Source organism: Cibotium barometz, chromosome 14, assembly GCF_041138505.1.
Source record: "Cibotium barometz isolate CiBa-2024 chromosome 14, ASM4113850v1, whole genome shotgun sequence".
In the NCBI taxonomy this organism is placed as follows: domain Eukaryota; kingdom Viridiplantae; phylum Streptophyta; class Polypodiopsida; order Cyatheales; family Cibotiaceae; genus Cibotium; species Cibotium barometz.
The window spans coordinates 25,483,268-25,501,569 of NC_141059.1; the positions used below are offsets into that span (position 1 = coordinate 25,483,268).

At 45.9% G+C, this 18,302-nt stretch overlaps 1 protein-coding gene across 9 annotated transcripts in view; it reads left to right on the forward strand.

Moving 5' to 3' along the window:
- Positions 1-18,302, forward strand: part of LOC147631850 (uncharacterized) — a 231,822-nt gene that overhangs the window by 121,878 nt on the left and 91,642 nt on the right. For 8 of the 9 annotated variants that reach the window (XR_015267360.1, XR_015267361.1, XM_086808399.1 and 5 more), the window contains one exon: positions 12,128-12,334. The exons of the other annotated variant lie outside the window; for it this stretch is intronic. Coding sequence is in view for 6 of the 8 variants with exons in the window: in XM_086808399.1 (XP_086664525.1) it covers positions 12,128-12,334 (207 nt within the window). In the remaining 2 variants the exon portion in view is untranslated. The remainder of the gene's footprint in view (positions 1-12,127; positions 12,335-18,302) is intronic. 9 annotated transcript variants of the gene reach the window in all.

Sequence of the window (18,302 nt, forward strand, 5' to 3'; positions counted from 1 at the left end):
GGCATCAATCCACTCCCACTCTCCTCGATCCCATTGAAGATATCTGATAGGACTGCCACCATATAGCCACAAACACCAATAGCCATGAGTCACTATCTGAAGAGAAGGGTCAATGAACTAGTGCTTCCCCGAGCGACCAACTATCCTCACTGGACTAAGCCTAGTATCTGGGATGATCTCCTCCATACTACATCTCCTTAATCTCCCACCAGGCATAATAGAATAAATGAGGCAATTCGTATCCTCCTGGCCCGGGAGAGCAATGACATGCAGAGGTATGCCTATCCTCGAAAAAACTCCCAGCCAACTCGGATGATAGTCTTCGTGAAAGGTCCCAAAAAACCACTCATGCGGAATAGCTGCATCAATCTAATCAATACGAATGCGAGAGCCCCTAAGATACTTTTTTTTTTCCGAGAAAAGATTTTTTCACTAGTTATAAAAAAACGCCCATTGGGCTACAAAACCCTCTCTTGCTCAGTTATGCTTGAACAAGAGCCTGATGCTATGAGGGCTGAAATGGAACATACGAGAAAACTTTTGCAGGCCCAAGAGCAAGAATTGAAGTTTTTGCATGAAGATCCTCATCTACAAAGTGCTATTGAAGCCAGGAAGGCTGATGCTATGGTTGATGTAACCTTTGAATCAATGGCTCGTGAAGTGGGCAAGAAACCAAGGGAGTTGGCACTTGCCTATCTCCTTCGCAAAGGAGATATCAAAGAGGGGGATGACGGGGAGCTGAAATTCAGAAATCCACCTCGTTTGAAGCATGGAGATCCCGCATCCCAGAGGCTGAAATCTTTTATGCAAAAGGAAGAGGTGAATGTCACCTCTCGTCATGCATCCTCTCCACAAGGCACTAAGCCTGACAGATATATGTATGCCAGTGCTCATGGAGGGCACGAAAGTCACATGCATGCAAGATATGTATCTCATGGTGACAGGTCTACTTCCAGAAAAATTTTGCCTTCTGAGTTGTCTCATGGAGAGACCATGCCATATGCAGGTAAGCCACATGCATCTGAGCTTCGAGTTCGTGGAGCACATGCCACCGTGCCCCATGAAGCTTCTATGACGGCCCATGGAGCCCATGCAGACAGGGCTACCCCGTTGGATAAGGGGAAAAGAAAAAGAGAGGACCATGAGCCTCATGCCAGGAAGCTCAAGGAGTTCAAAGCAGGTGATAAATCTGTCAAATTTGATGTCTTTCATGGTGAACATGATGCTTCTAAGGTGTTAGCGTTTGTGGCACAGTTCGACATTGCTTTTAGCGATGAGGATTTCACAGAAAAATCAAAGGTGCGCCACGCTAGCATGTTTCTGAAAGGCACTGCTGCCCATTGGTGGATCACCGAAAAGATCACCAAGGATCCCATCTCTACTTGGAAGGAATTCAAAGATAGATTTTATGCTCAGTTCTTGCCACCCAATGCAGAGCAAACTCTCACTCAAAAGTGGGACAGGCTGGAACAAAAAGACAATGAGAGTGTGCAACAGTATGTGAACAAATTCTGGAAAGTGTTGCTGGAAGTGACTCCCTTCATGCTAATCACAGAGGATGAAAGAAAAAGGAAGTTTCGTTCTGGATTGCAACCAGCATATAGATCGGGTATTGAATTGCACCCAAAACATACGTTGCAACAACTTACAGCTTCTGCTCTTGCTACAGAGCAATTGGTGCTCAAGATCAAGCAGGATCAAGGAGGTTCCAAGGCGAAGGACAAGGCTGCCCCAAATCAGCAAAAGGGCGGACAGCCATCTAAAAAGAACTTCTGGGAGCCTTACAAGGGTGGTAAAGCTGAAAATAACACATCTAAAGAACAGGGCCCAAGGAAGAACAAATTTGGACTAACCCCGGAGCAAAGAGAGCAATATGCTAAGGATGGAAAATGCTTTTCTTGTGGTAGCAAAGACCACATGTTTCGGCAATGCCCAGATCGTAAACCAAAGCACGAGGACAAGCACACCAAAGCAAATGTTCATGCAGTTCCTGATGTGCAAGGTAATACAGGTCATGATGCAAAAGAGCGTATGGTTTGCAAGGCTTGGGGGCAAATCAAGGATCAGCCCGCACTCTTCATGTTTGATGACTGTGCAACTGACAATTTCATCTCTATGCAAATGGCAGCTGCATTGGGTATTGAGGTTGAAAATATGGGACCTCAGATTGAAGCTGAAGCTGCATTTATTGGCAAAGAGGTGCAGGTTACCCCTTTGATTGGGAAGTTGCGTATTCATATACAGGGCTATCTTGATAATGAGCATTTTCTAGTTGCTCCTCTGAATGGATGTGATGTATTGTTGGGCAAGCCGTGGCACCATAGGCTTGAGCCCCGCAAAGACTACAAGTCTAATATGATTTCCTTTATGCATAAAGGCCGCATGCATTTTATTGATGCTGGCAAAGAAGGGGATTCCATCCCAGTTGTATCACACATCCAAATTAATAAAGCAATGAAAAAGAGTCTTTTAGCGTACTTGGTTTTTGTGCGTGATAGTCTTGTGCCAAATCATCAAAATGTGGATGCTATGCTGAATTTTCTTAATGCATTCAACGACTGTTTTGCTGACTCGTTGCCAGGTGAATTACCTCCCCAAAGGCCCGAAGATCACCGCATAGATCTTGTGCCAGGTAGTTCTCCACCTAACAAACCCGCATACCGAGTGAGTGCTGCACAACAAGAAGAAAATATGAAGCAGGTAAACGAGCTTTTAGAGAAAGGTTTGGTTCAGTCCAGTTCCTCACCTTACTGCTCTCCTGTGCTTCTTGTTCAAAAGAAGGACGGATCATTCCGTATGTGTGTAGACTATAGAGCTTTGAACAAGCTTACCATCAAGAACAGATTTCCAATTCCACGTATTGATGATATCTTGGATAAGCTTGATGGTTCCGCTTGCTTTAGCAGACTTGATTTGAAGAGTGGTTATCACCAGATACGCGTGGTGCCACAAGATGTCCATAAGACTGCATTCAGGACAGCCTTCGGATTATATGAATTCTTGGTAATGCCTTTTGGTCTCACCAATGCTCCTGCTACTTTTAATCGTATGATGGATAGAATATTCCGATCCCATCGCAAGTTTACAGGAGTCTTCTTTGATGATATCTTGGTTTTCTCCAAGAATGAGCAGGAACACAGAACTCATTTGGTCACAGTGTTCGAAGAGTTGCGGAAGCATAAACTTTTCGTCAATGCCAAGAAAAGTGAGTTTTTCCTTTCAGAGATTCATTATCTGGGTCATATTGTATCCAAGGATGGAGTTACAATGGATCCTGCAAAGATAGAAACTATTCGGAATTGGCCCGAATTGCAAAACGTACATCAAGTACGTAGTTTTCTGGGATTATGTTCATACTACAGGCGTTTCATAAGGCATTTTGCTATGATTGCCACTCCTCTACATGATCTCACAAAGAAGAAAACTGTTTTCAAATGGACTTCAAAGGAACAGGATGCTTTCTTGCAGCTCAAGCATGCGATCATATGTGGTCGAGTATTGATTGTTCCTGACTTGCACAAGTCATTCGTGGTTGAATGTGATGCTTGTGGTGATTGCATAGGAGCTGTCCTAAATCAAGAAGGGCATGCAGTTGCATACGAGAGCCGTCGTTTGCATGATGCTGAGCTTCATATGGATATCTATGAGAAAGAGCTCTTGGCTGTAATTCACGCCTTAAAGATTTGGAAACATTACCTTCTTGGGGCTGAATTTGTAGTCAAGACAGATCATCAAAGCTTGAGATACTTTCTATCTCAAACCAAGCTTTCAGAGAAGCAGATGAGAATGGCAAATTTTCTTTCCATGTTTCATTTTCAGATTGTGCATACTCCAGGAAAACCAGGCAAGAGGCGGCTGTGTCCTTTGTGACGGTACATCATCTCCACGGGTGTTCTACAAGGAAGACTTCGCATCACCTGAGTGGCTTCATCATTCCGCAAGTTTTGGTCTTTTATCAACCAACTACAAGTAAGTGATTTTCAGATTTGAATAAAGCATTTTATGTTTAAATCTGAGAAGGGATTCATCCTTCTACGGCAACACCCGTTCGGTGCCGGGTTGTCCAAGCTGTATTGGCGAACCTCGGTCCAAAGGTGCTGAGATCGGGAGAGCCAGGCGTTAGTACGAGAGCGCCTGTTTGTGCGTGGTCTCGGAACACCAGTGAGGCGCTCTCCGCGGAGTCCAGTGAAAGCACAGGACCGCAGAGATTGGACCACACTAGTGGTCGTTCTGCTTCGAGTCTCTACATCGAAATTCGAGCCTACTTGTTTGGTACTGTTTTCATATGTACATGGACATTATCTGGTTCTCAGAACCCATGGAGCATTGTATTCATTAAATACTCCCAATAAATATATCATATATTGAGGGGGGGGTCGGCCCGTTCCGGCACCAGCACGTTCCGGCCCCAGTGCTGGTGTCCATTTTCCATTTCATTTCATTTAAATTTCAAGTTGTTTTAAGTTGTCCATTTCAAATCTGTGGTTTTAAAGTTGTGCTATTAAGCGTGTGGGTGTCCAACGGAGTCTTTCCCACTTGACGGGATCGGTTTCATGTTATCTTTGATGGACATCCTCTATGCCTTTGCGGGATTGCAAAATGCAGCCCACACTTGGTGTCTCGGACATTTTTGACAGTCTTGTGCCATTGCTTGGTTCCGATGCCTCCGATGATGCGCCACAGGATTACACTCCTCCACATACTGCTCATTTGCAGCCTATCATGCAGTCTGGACAGCCACCTTTTTTACAAGACTGATTCTTCACTTATCATGCATGGGTTCACTGATAGTGATTGGGCTGGTTGCTATGATACACGCCGATCCCATAGTGGCAATTGTTTCATGCTTGGCTCTTCATGCATCTCTTGGTTCAGCAAGAAGCAAGCGACAGTTGCCACATCGTGAGGCTAAGTACAGGGCAGCTTTCAAAGCTACAGTAGAGTGTTTGGCTACGGAAACTACTTGCAGATCTTCTAGTTGTTCAAACTACTCCTATAGTCATTCATACTGACAGTCAGAGTGCTTTGGCTATTGCACAAAATCCTGTGTTTCATGCTCACACGAAACACATTGAGGTTCATTACCACTATGTCAGAGAGCGATGGTCAAATGGTGACATTCAGTTGTCTTACATTCCCACTGAAGACATCTTGGCAGATCTCTTCACGAAGGCTCTCCCACGACCAAAGTTTGAGGCTTTTCGACAAGCTTTACACTTGGTACCATTTGTTACGTGATCTTCTACTCTGTACAGTCATAGGTTGCTATATCCATATTGGACAAATTTGTGCAACCATAACCTTTAGTCTTCAGGTATCTTGAGACGTTTCCAGGATACTTCAGCCCATCCCGTCGAGGGGGGTTTGTAGGCCACTCTATGGGCTATCCATAGGTGTCACTCATTCCTTGGTATGTGCCTTGTAGGCCTGGATATTATCAGTATGGTACAGTTAGTACTAGTTCCGATGGGGACACCTAGTACATGTATGACACCCAGTTAGGGGTTCATCATATTAGGTGTATCTTTTGTAGTTTTTATCACTTCAGATATACATCTACAACAGCACGCTTTGCTTCTTGTCTTCCTCTCCTGTTGCTTCTGGTGACCACTCCACCCAACAGAGAGGTACCATGACAATGCGAATGCGCAACATCATCCTCAAGGGTACAATCATCGTGTAACTGTAATGCAACATCCTCTTGTGAGGGATCGAGATCATGTGCCTGCAAGGCCTCATCCTCCAAAGAAGGATCAACATTTTGTGAGGCAAGAGCTGCATAGGGGTTAGAGTGCTCCACAGGGGGTGTGGGTGAAGGGGCACATACGGGGGTTCGAGGGTGCCTGCCATCCCTAAACCACAACCCAACGCTGTGTGGTCTGCTGTGGCAAAGGAGCAGCTAGAGTCTCGGCATCTGCAGAAGGCCTGTGATGGGCAGGACCACGCCGCCTCCTAGCATGGCCCCTCAATCTGGGACAATCTCTAGCAATGTGACCCTGTCGACGACAAATCCGACACTAGTCAGGTCTGCCTGCAATCTCCATGCTCTGGCGGAAATGAGATCCGTTAGGTCTCTGAAGCATAACATGATCATTAGTAATCGATGGATCAGGAACAAGCACAAGGACCCGGGGTACACCATCAAGAGTGGCGGTAACAGCCACGGAAGCTGAGGCGGAAGAGCTCCGGAGGATTGGTACCTCTAGGACCTGGCCAAAGGATGCCCCTATGGAAGGTAAAAGCTTCCAATAGGACCGAGGAAGAGCAGGGAACCGTAGTGAGACTGGGGTAAGGCGTTGATCCTCCACCACTGGATCAAAACCCACCTGGTACTGAAAGAAGAAAATCTTCCTAGGACCAAGAGGAAAGGGGCTGCTAGCCAAAGCCTGAGAACTGAATTCTGAAGAATGAAAGTCCAGCTGGAAGAATCCTCGACCAAGTAAACGAGTATCCTGAAAGTGCACAATCAGCTCCGAAGGGAGAGCTGCTAGAAGCCATTCTCGGCCTGCGAACGAGAGGGGTGGGAACCATAAACTCTTGCAACAAGGGTAGTCTGGACCTCAAGGTCAATGTCGTGCTGAAGAGAGGTGAGCTCGTCTTGTGAAAAATTGATGATTCTCCCGGCCAGAGCAGTGTTGCCAGGCGTTTCTGAAACGGCAGGTATGAAACGGGTTTCATACGTTTTGAAACTTTTTATAAAAGGTAAGAAACGGGTACAAAAAGGTTAAATAGAAAAAGCATGTATAATTTTAACTTGAAATATACAAAAGAAAAAACTGTTGACGCAACTTATAAGAGACCACATTGAATTCAATTCAATACAAACAAAATACATGTAAGATATGATGATATCACAAATCACATGGGTGATCACTGATGACTAAACAGAAATCAAAAGGATCACCACGTGGGTGATGAGTCATGACTCAAAATCCAAGATCAAAATAAATAACATGTCCAAAGTTCAAACTAAATAACATGTCCAAATAAAATGATGCTGGCAGTTGCTAGCTACTATCTGCATCCTCAACTCCTCATGCTCATCCTCATCTGCATCTTCTGCCTCTGCAGCCTCACTCTCAAGGTCACTGCCGGTAGCCGAGTCCTCAAATGCCTCATCCTCTAGAGGTGCAGGTGCACCACTAGTACTAGCCTCTCGAGAAGATCGTGTAGTGCGAGCTGGAGCCATGATCTCCTCATAGAGCATAGAATAGATGTCTCTCTCCTCTTGAGGAATGTCGGGAATCTCCTTGCACTTCATGATATCAATCTTATCTGGATTCACTTGGCAATGTGGAAGGATAATCCACATTGAATAAACAACTTCATCAACTCCCTCGTTGCCTCTTTCATGGCAGCCTTTTGCATCCCGGCTTGCACATGTCCTTTCTTGAACACTGGAAGACTAGTTCTTTTGGCTCGAGGTGCCGAGCTAGAACCACCTGCAACACCACCTACAACCTCACCACTGGTATCTTCCTCTCTGATATTGTGAGTCCTCTTGAAGACACTTTGACGTGCTTCAAGCTCTCCCAGATTGGGGATATCCTCAAGGGGGATACCTAGCTGCATGGCCTTCCAAGCCTTTCGGCTATCATAGATTTCTTGTGGCACATGCTTACATGGCCCGATGCCAAAACCCTTTGTTTGTGACAAATGTGCCCTGGTGACACTGCCATGGTGCTTATCAGCCCAAAAGTTGCATCTCCACTTTTCGGAGCCCAAGCCACCATATCTTGACTCGAACGTGACATTGTTCCAAAGAGAATCACCTGTTCGAGGCATCCTACAAGGCGGGGATAAATGCAGATTGTTGCCCCTACAAGTGTGACACAGAACATAAAGTAATCTCATTATATGATTCTTGATTTTAACTGTCATCGTGGCCAACAATAGAGCAAGGGGAAGAGAAGGTAGATAGCCTTAGAAGTTAGGCCTCAATAGAGCAAGGGTGGACCGTGGAAGATATGCCATAAATATTGATGGAAGAGAAAAAAGCGTGCTGCTTTGTGAGTTGTGGAGAGAAAACCAACATAAAGCAAAACATGACATTACCCCTTTTGGAAGACCTCCACAAGGCCCAAGGACACCAAGGAGCAGGTGGGCTGAGTCGCTGACACGAGCGATGGCAAGCTAGCACACAAGACGGTGAAAACGCACAGGCGGCCGCCACTAGGAAACGCAAACGAAAAAGGTACACGGTACACCGTACGAAACGATTCGATGCGTAGGTTTTTTATAATATCCATGATGAAAAAAAAACGCGTTTCGTTCAGGACGAAACGTTTCCAAACGTTTCGTACGTTTCAAACCTGTATGAAACGCGTTTCTATGCAACTGTGGGCCAGAGGAGGTGATGAGAGATTGGCTGCGGCAGAAAAAGCCATAAGACCAATGAATAAAAGTGGGTGGCCGACTTGAATCTAGATAAAATAGCTGCTGAAAAAAGGCCGGAGAAGAGGAAGGGGGGGAAAGGAGGGAGCTGAATGGCGGGAGCAGCAGGGCAAGCAAGGGCAATGGGGCAGGTGGGGGTAGCAAAGGGGCAGGCGGGGAATGAAGAAGGCAGGGAGCAGGCAGCAAAGGGGCAGGCGGTGGCAGCAAAAGGGGCTGGCAGGGGCTTAAGAGAGGTAGGCGAAGGCAGGGGGGGGGGGGGGGGGGGGGGGGGGGGGGCAGCAGGGGGGCTGGTGGGGGCAGCTGAAGGGCAGGCGGGGGACTGAAGAAAGGCTAGCGAAGGCTGCAGAGGGGAAGGTGGGGGGATGCATATGGGCAGGCGAGGGCAGCAAATGGACAGGCGTAGGCAGCAGAGGCAGGCGGGAGCAGCAAAGGAGCAGGCAGAGGCAACAGAGGGCAGGCGGGGGCAGAAGAGAGACAGGCGGGGGCAGCAGCGCAGGTTCACGACTTCAGCACCTCTTGGAGTCTTTCTCAATTTCGGTGAAGAGGAACTCAAGCTCGTCTTGTGAAAAATAGATGGTTCGCACGGCGGGAGGAGGTTGATTAGCCATGATGCTAATCAACATGAAAGGAAGACTTGAAACCTGTTTTTAAAAAATCCGTACTTGAGCGCAATGGAGGAAATCCAAGAGAAGGGGGGCGGAGGTGCAAGAGAGGGCAATGATAGTAGCAATGGTGGGCAGAAGACAGGCGAGCAGGAGCAATAAAGGCAGGAGAAAGGTGGAGAAGGCAGGCTAGATGGGGGCAGGATGAGGGGAAGGGCAGGGTGAGGTGGAGGTAGGAAGCAGGAGGGGTGCACAGGAAGAAAGGGAAGGCAGGGAAGAGGTGAGGGCAGGCAGAAGTTGTAGCCACCAAGGGTGTCCACATGGTGGACCATCCACTGCAACGGACTATCCACCACCACATGACTGTGTGGCAGTGAGTCCAGGGAGGCGCCAAGCATTGGATCATCAAGTGGAGACGCACCACCACAACAGACACAAGGAGGTGCATTGAAGGCTCCAATGGCACCGACTTACACTGACGGCACCGATTGACACTCCACCGCATCTCCAGAGGTAGGAGATTCCACCAAGGCTACGCTGCCACCCACAGCATCCACCACCAAAGATAGGGGATGCCACTGACTCGACCTCAAGCATATATGGCTCCTCGTTCCATCTTGGAGGACATCCTTATCCTGCAGCTTTATCGCACTTGGAGAACATCCTTATGCTCATCCTTCATGCGACTTTGTGCCATTGTTCTATCTGAATCTATCATCAGTTGGTGTTGTGTCATCCTCTTCATTGTGACCTCTGTTGAGTGTGCACGGTACAGTGAAGGACATGTATCAGTGTTGTCTGAGTAGTGCAAGTGTTTTCGTTCCTTTCATAGTCTCGTCTCTTCTTGTGTTTCTCTTCTTGTGTTGTGTCCCGCTGCATAGTGTCTTCTGTGTTGCGCCGTGAGCATCGAGGACTCCGGACATACTGTCCAGAGAAGAGCCACCACGTAGTGTGCCGGGCAGCCAGCCCTGCTACAGGTACACTAAAAGTTAGCACGCCCGGTGGGACTAGTCCTAATAGCTCACTCTTTCCTCTGCGTTGTGTCCTCTTTTTGTTGCATCCTCATTCCGTGTCGTGTGGCGTCCTCTCTGCGTTGCGACCTCTTTTTGTATTGCGTCCTCTCTCCATGCCCAATACACGCTCCCGTGGTAGTCCGGTGAGCCCATTCAAAAGTCCTCTCTCAACACGCCGCTATAGTTGGAAGAGGTTCAGCTACTTGCCACCTATGGAACCTCCTCCACCCCTCCCTATGGCAGCTAACCTTGGTAACCCCACCCTTGGCAATGTGGTAGGCCAAGCCAACCCTCCTGGTCCAGCCAATCCTTCTGGCATAGAACCCCTTTCCACGGTGCTGGGCCGAGTCAACGTCAAGCTTCTCACCTTCAAAGGATCATCCATTGATGATGTGGATGACCACATCCGACGGTTCATCTCCATTTGTAAGAGCCGAGGTCTTGAGCAGAAGGCTGCCTTCTTGGTGCTCTCTCCGTCCACTCCCCAAGGTTCTATAGACAAGTGGTTCAATCAGTTTCCAATCGACCATCGTGATGTCGGCTTGTCACATCCAACAGTGACACAATCGGATGAAACGGTGGCTCAGCTGAAGCAGCAGCTGGAGGCACTCAAGTGAGCGAGAAACCGCCTAGGGAGGAAAGTATCTTGCTACAGCTCAAAAGGGAGATTGAAGACTTGAAGACCCAACACAAAGCCAAGAAGGGGTTGTGGTGTGCTATATGCTAGTCACTTGGAAACACTGTCCAAGAATGCCCAATAAGGAAGTACTGCTCCTTTTGTCAAAAAAGAGGACATGAAGATAAAGATTGCTATTACCTCAAGGGGTTCCGTCAACTCCATCAACAACAACCTCCTCATCTCACCTCAATAGTAGCCAACCTTGTTCATTATGCTATAGCTGCCGTTGCCGTTCCACAACCCTTCCATGTGCTACACCTCCTCCTTACCCACCCACTCCCTAGGTGACCTACCTTCCACCACTCATCCCTAACCCTCCTACACCAACCACCATGGCAGCAGCCCCGATGAACCGCCCTATTCGCCCTCCGCAACCTCGCAATCATCCTGTTCTTTGCTATAGATGTGGGGAATACATTCATAACAAAAACCGTTGGCCCCTTCCTGAAGGTGTTCCGCCCTGCTAGTATTGTCCAGAATCCAAGGATCATTACACCCGGGATTGCTCCAAGCAAAGAAGCAAGACAAAGCCTCAACATTGAAGGAGATTTAGGAACAAGCTAGCATGGATTGGCCCCTACTCTTTATAAGACAAAATAGTTAATTTGCATTTTTAACAAGATGGGTCCCAAAGAGCAAAAGAGAGTGCCTCTCCGACTATGAGTCCCCGTATCCATTCACATTGTGACAAAGCCCAAAACACAAAAAGGTCACTTGCAAATCTCAGAAGAAGACACACTTGGGTCCCTACATGGACCACGTGGCAGGATATATATGGTACCCCTCTAAGCCCATCCGAGTAAGGTGGTGAATCCCTATTTTCTTAGAAAGTTAATTAGCCATGTTAGTGGCAAGCAATTACATGACTGAAATCCGTGTTAGGCTAGCCAACAGAAAATTACGCGACGACAACTAAAATAAGACGGTTAGGCTAGCCAAAAATTACATGACTAGAATCACATTGACATTATACTAGAGAACACCTGCTGTTAATACAACTTACCAAAGAATGTGAAAAAGGTAAAAAATCAAAATAAAAAATATTGTAGTGGTCAAGGACAATGCACTTTTCTTCCTCATTCTTCCAAGTTACATACACACAAATTTGGGTGGCTAAAAGTTAATTACAAATATTTATTTATTGCATACACCATGGCTTATCCTTCCCTTTTTGTTTTGATGTAATTTATCTTGCTTGCTTTTGGCAAAAGCACACTCGATAAAATCAAATCTGTATTGGGCTATGACACACAACCATGGCTCGTCCTTTCCCTTTTTTTTGTTATGGGACATTAATATAATATCTATGTGTGCGCACGTGTGTGTGGTTGTGCCTATGTATAAGTATGCCTGTGTAACTATGCGCATCATTTGCAATTGGTGTTTCTTCTCCTTAAACTACATGATAGTCATTCCAAAGAAATGTGCCATTTTTGTAGATAAAAAACGAAAAGCAGGTTTTGAAGAATAAGATTATGGATCTTGAAGACATATTAAGGATCCAAGGGAAACATCTCATGGAAAATGGTGAGAATACCTCCGATGCATCTTGCCAGTGTATGATGAGTGCAGAAAAAGGCACCAACGGTTCAATGTCTGGAATATGTGAGCTTAGCGATCTCATGGAAATAAATGGATTTGTTGAGGTAATTCTCTCTTTAAAAAGAGCAGTGCATTTTCTTTCTGTGTTTCCATATAAATATATATGTATGTATGTATGTATGCATGCATGTATCTATATCTATATATATTGTTGGAATTATCTGTACGTCCATTTTTTGGACATTATTAGATTAGTGAAGCATGTTGTTTGCCATGCCAAGTAGATGTGTCTTGAGACGTCTGTGCACTTCTAGACATTCAATTGGTTAGTCTACATGATTCCACATGGAGATAGGAGTAGGGCTTGCACATGTATTCTTGTTTTGGGGACAGACCTTGGTATGCAAGAATATCTTGTTGCATGATTTCACATGGAGATAGGAGTAAGGGTTGCACATGTATTCTTGTTTTGGAGAATCCTTTGTATGCAAGAATAGCTCGCTTCTTTTAGAAGGAGGCCATGCTTTGTTTTTTAAAAAAAATCTTTGAGGAAAGCTATTTATTAGCTTTCATGCTTTATTTATAACTTTTAGCCATTTCCCTTCGATGCAGGCAGGAGCTATAGCACGATTGAAAAGACACAAAGAGAGACGGTGAACTTCTTTTTCTTGCCAACGGGAGGGACTGTCCCTTTATACAAAAATTAGAACCTTCGATGACATCAGTGATGACTCAAAGCTCAACTACTGTTCCTACGTTCTGTAACTCGCAGCGGCGTTTCCCGGGGGACTAGGGCCTTTGACACACTTGTTGATACCATCAATGCATATTAAAACATTTAAACATGGCCACAGCCTTAACACATATCCATCATCTCTTTGCATAAAATATAAAGCTGGACAAAACATCCACAAATGCTGAAAATGGATCTTGCACATGTGACACCACATAGAGGCCGGAATGGGCCGACCCCCCCCTTGGAGTATTTTATTACCCAAGGAGAATAATATCATGTACAAGCTTTGAGGGCCTTACTCTCCCCACAGGAGATGCCGGATTATCCATATACAAATGCCATAACACAGCCCAACACGAAGCAACCAAGCCGGAACATAGGCTGTAGAAATGCCGAGCCAACAATATAATCCATATACCTCTGTGTGGGTACTGATTCTTCCCCAAAAACCACGGGTCTTCATGCAATAGAAAGGGTACAACAAGTACAACTCCCATTCAGCCGGTACAGCAGGTACAATGGCTGGTACAGCCGGTATAGTGGCTGGTACAGCAGGTACAGCAAGTACAAATGCTGGTACAGTAGGTACAGTGGCTGGAACAGCAAGTATAGTGGCTGGTACAGCCAGTACGGTGGCTGGTACAACAAGTACGGTGGCTGGTACAACAAGTACGGTGGTTGGTACAGCCGGTACGGTGGCTGGTACAACAGGTACAGCAAGTACAAATGCTGGTACAACACACACAATGGCTAGAAATCATAATAAATGATTGAATACCCTTGCCTTCAGTATTTCTTCGCGATGGAAGCCTCCAAAACAGTCCCCAACAGCCGGTATTCTTCATGGGCAGCCTTCAAGAGAGAGAGAAAGAGAGTAGCCATCATTAGGGAAGCCTTCAACAGTGGTAGAGGCTAGTGTGCAGCAAGAGAGCCTCTATTAATGAAGAGAGAGCTCTCCAATTTATAGATTTGGGCCTCCCATGAGCTAAAATGGCAAGAGAAGGCTACAATGACAAGTGGAGAGCCACACAATAGCTGAAGTGACAAGTGTGAGGCCACTTGTCTCATTTTGATCCATTTTCTAACAAGTGTCAGGCCACTTGTCTCACTTTGGTCCACTTTCTTGCCACATGTTCCAATCTAAGAGATGGGTCCTTCCATATTCTTTACCTCTAAAAATATCCCAACTGGTAGACATTCTGTCATAGGCACTTTGCCAACTCTTGGTATCTGCTCAATTCCACATGTAATGACGCGAACAGAATTTCCATCGAAGCGGCCCAAAAATAGCAACTCTCCTAAATTTTAGGAGTGTGGTCCTTTGTATTCTAGGATAATCTCCCATTCCCAAAGCTTGTACTTTCCAAATATTTAAACATCCTGGAGTCCACCAGACCCCTTTCAGACTGGGAAATGTCCAGGTTGGTGACATCCTCCCCAACTTCTTAAAAGTTGTCCGCAACTTTAAGCTTCAAGCCATATATTCAAGATATAATCATGTCCCATCGATTGGGCGAGACGAGACAGTCTCAAAAAATCCAATATAGCTGAAGAATCCATGTCCCAAAGAAATGGGCGAGACTAAATAAGTCTCCATAATACCAATATCAAAATCATGTCCCAAGATAAATGGGTGAGACAAAACAGTCCCATAAGTCCAGATATCATAATCATGTCCCAAGATAAATGGGCGAGACAAATCAGTCCCATAAATCTAGATATCATAATCCATGTCCCAAGTAAATGGGCGAGACAAAACAGTCCCATAAGTCCAGATATCATAATCCATGTCCCAAGTAAATGGGCGAGACAAAACAGTCCCATAAGTCCAGATATCATAATCCATGTAGATCACCAAGGAGCTGCCTTGACGCCCGGCCCGACTTCAGTGCCCATATTCTCTACCATTGGCTCTATGTTCTACCAAGCAAGGTAGCAACATCTTGAAGAGCACTTAGGACAAGAGAAATACTACACAGGGCGGCTAAACAAGTAGTCCTGAAAACAATCACTCGCAGGCATAGATAACCTGGTGTTCCATACGCATTTCTGCTACACATAGTTTATAGGCATTTCGGCCACCAACTCACACTACCCTCTCAAGTGCCCATGTTCCCTTCCATCTGCTCTCTATTGTTCCACCCACACATGGTAGAAACAATCTTCAAGAGAGCACGTAGGACAAGAGAACACTACACAGGGTATGTTGTGCTTGTCACTACCCTATGAAGTGCCCATGGTTCCCTTCCATCTGCTCTCTATTGTTCCACCCTCACATGGTAGAAACAATCTTCAAGAGAGCACGTAGGACAAGAGAACACTACACAAGGTAAGTGAACCATGAGTTCCATAAGTCCAATGCATCCCAAATAAAGGGAGCCAAAAAGAATAATCCATCCCAGTAAAAGGGAGCCATAAACATAATCCATAAACCTGAGGATGGATCCAAATTCCTAGAAAAGAAGTCCAGGAATCCATACACCTGTAGACCATAATCCTTGTATACCATAACTGTTACCACATACTCCGTGCTAACCACACACCTTGGAGTAGAGGTGAACTTTATCCATAAAAGCATCATATCCATGAGATATCCAAAGATTGCTTCTCTATAAACTCGGACAGATTCGTTCATAGAAATTGCTTGTGAAGCCCAATATTTATATAAATCTCGTCCAAGAAAGAAATCTCCATAGATATAATCCATCCCAATAAAGAGAGCCATGAAAAGAATTCATTCCATTAAAGGGAGCCATAAACAATGTTTCCCTGAAACCATCTCAAGGCAAACAACAACACCTTTCTCCTTGCATAGCTATACAAGGGTTAGTGAACATCAAAAACACTTCATAGCAAAAGCACTAACTTTGCAAACTCAAAGTATACTTAGCTTTTCTTTGCCAGGCTAGTCATGAAGCCAAAAGAAATATCTCGTCACCATATCCTTAAGATATCCTGAGATATATCTCCATATAGCTTGCGTGTAAGCTTGATAATATAATCCACAATATCCATATGGAAAGAGTGCTAAACGTGTGCACATAAAGCCAACTTCACACTTCCATGATAAAATTCTGTGAATTCATAAATCCTTAGATCAACAAGCTGTCTACTGCTCATCCTCTTGCTTCATAAGCTATGAAGCGGCTGGCCATGCTTAACAGCAATGATGGTAAGTGTGGTCCCCACTTGAGATCTTTTCTCTTCCTTATTGATAGAAGGAAGTCTCCGCTTCCAAGAAAGCCTATGCTCTGATACCAATGTAACTCGCAGCGGCGGTGCCCGGGGGACTAGGGCCTTTGACACACTTGTTGATACCATCAATGCATATTAAAACATTTAAACATGGCCACAGCGTTAACACATATCCATCATCACTTTGCATAAAATATAAAGCTGGACAAAACATCCACAAATGCTGAAAATGGATCTTGCACATGTGACCACATAGAGGCCGGAATGGGCCGACCCCCCCCTTGGAGTATTTTATTACCCAAGGAGAATAATATCATGTACAAGCTTTGAGGGCCTTACTCTCCCCACAGGAGATGCCGGATTATCCATATACAAATGCCATAACACAGCCCAACACGAAGCAACCAAGCCGGAACATAGGCTGTAGAAATGCCGAGCCAACAATATAATCCATATACCTCTGTGTGGGTACTGATTCTTCCCCAAAAACCACGGGTCTTCATGCAATAGAAAGGGTACAACAAGTACAACTCCCATTCAGCCGATACAGCAGGTACAATGGCTGGTACAGCCGGTACAGTGGCTGGTACAACAGGTACAGCAAGTACAAATGCTGCTACAGTAGGTACAGTGGCTGGAACAGCAAGTATAGTGGCTGGTACAGCCAGTACGGTGGCTGGTACAGCTGGTACAACAAGTACGGTGGTTGGTACAGCCGGTACGGTGGCTGGTACAGCAGGTACAGCAAGTACAAATGCTGGTACAACACATACAATGGCTAGAAATCATAATAAATGATTGAATACCCTTGCCTTCAGTATTTCTTCGCGATGGAAGCCTCCAAAACAGTCCCCAACAGCCGGTATTCTTCATGGGCAGCCTTCAAGAGAGAGAGAAAGAGAGTAGCCATCATTAGGGAAGCCTTCAACGGTGGTAGAGGCTAGTGTGCAGCAAGAGAGCCTCTATTAATGAAGAGAGAGCTCTCCAATTTATAGATTTGGGCCTCCCATGAGCTAAAATGGCAAGAGAAGGCTACAATGACAAGTGGAGAGCCACACAATAGCTGAAGTGACAAGTGTGAGGCCACTTGTCTCATTTTGATCCATTTTCTAACAAGTGTCAGGCCACTTGTCTCACTTTGGTCCACTTTCTTGCCACATGTCCCAATCTAAGAGATGGGTCCTTCCATATTCTTTACCTCTAAAAATATCCCAACTGGTAGACATTCTGTCATAGGCACTTTGCCAACTCTTGGTATCTGCTCAATTCCACATGTAATGACGTGAACAGAATTTCCATCGGAGCGGGCCAAAAATAGCAACTCTCCTAAATTTTAGGAGTGTGGTCCTTTGTATTCTAGGATAATCTCCCATTCCCAAAGCTTGTACTTTCCAAATATTTAAACATCCTGGAGTCCACCAGACTCCTTTCAGACTGGGAAATGTCCAGGCTGGTGACACGTTCCCACACAAGAATACTTTTTCAGACTCCAATACATGTCTTTTTAAGGCACCATCGCACCCATATGTATATGGGATAACTCACACATGCACAACCATGATTACAACTCATATATTTGGGCAAACCACCCTCCTACAAATATCCCGGGTCAAAAGAGTTCACTGTTCCAGTGAACAAGCATTTAAAAAAAGATACATATGTGATCCCAATGCTAGGAGGCGAGGGGGAGCGAGAAAGCGGAGAGGTTGGAGAGGGACGGTGCTGAGAAGCATCCATCGGAGAGGAAGGTTGCTGGAGAAGGCTCGACGTACAGAGGGTGGGGTCAACTGGCTCCACTAGGCACACTGAGGGCCAGAAGAGGATTTGTGACGAGGAATCGGCCGCCACATCGGGGGTGGGGGGCTCTCTCCGTGACTGGAGGGGGCCCTCCGTCTGTGGACGGGTGCTGTGATAAAACCGAATCCTGCTGCATGCTGCCAGCCTGGCGCACACGACGGCGATGCTTAGCTCTAGTGCTCAGCCGGCGACCCAGGCGGGGGCCAACCGTCCGCCACTCTCCGGCTGATGGGTCATCCATGGTCGGTACATGTCAAGATCAGACGCCGCTGGTGAGTCGAACTCAACCTGGTAGTAGCCACGTCCCAATGGATGTATATGAGATCTTTGCGGACGCACCTAGA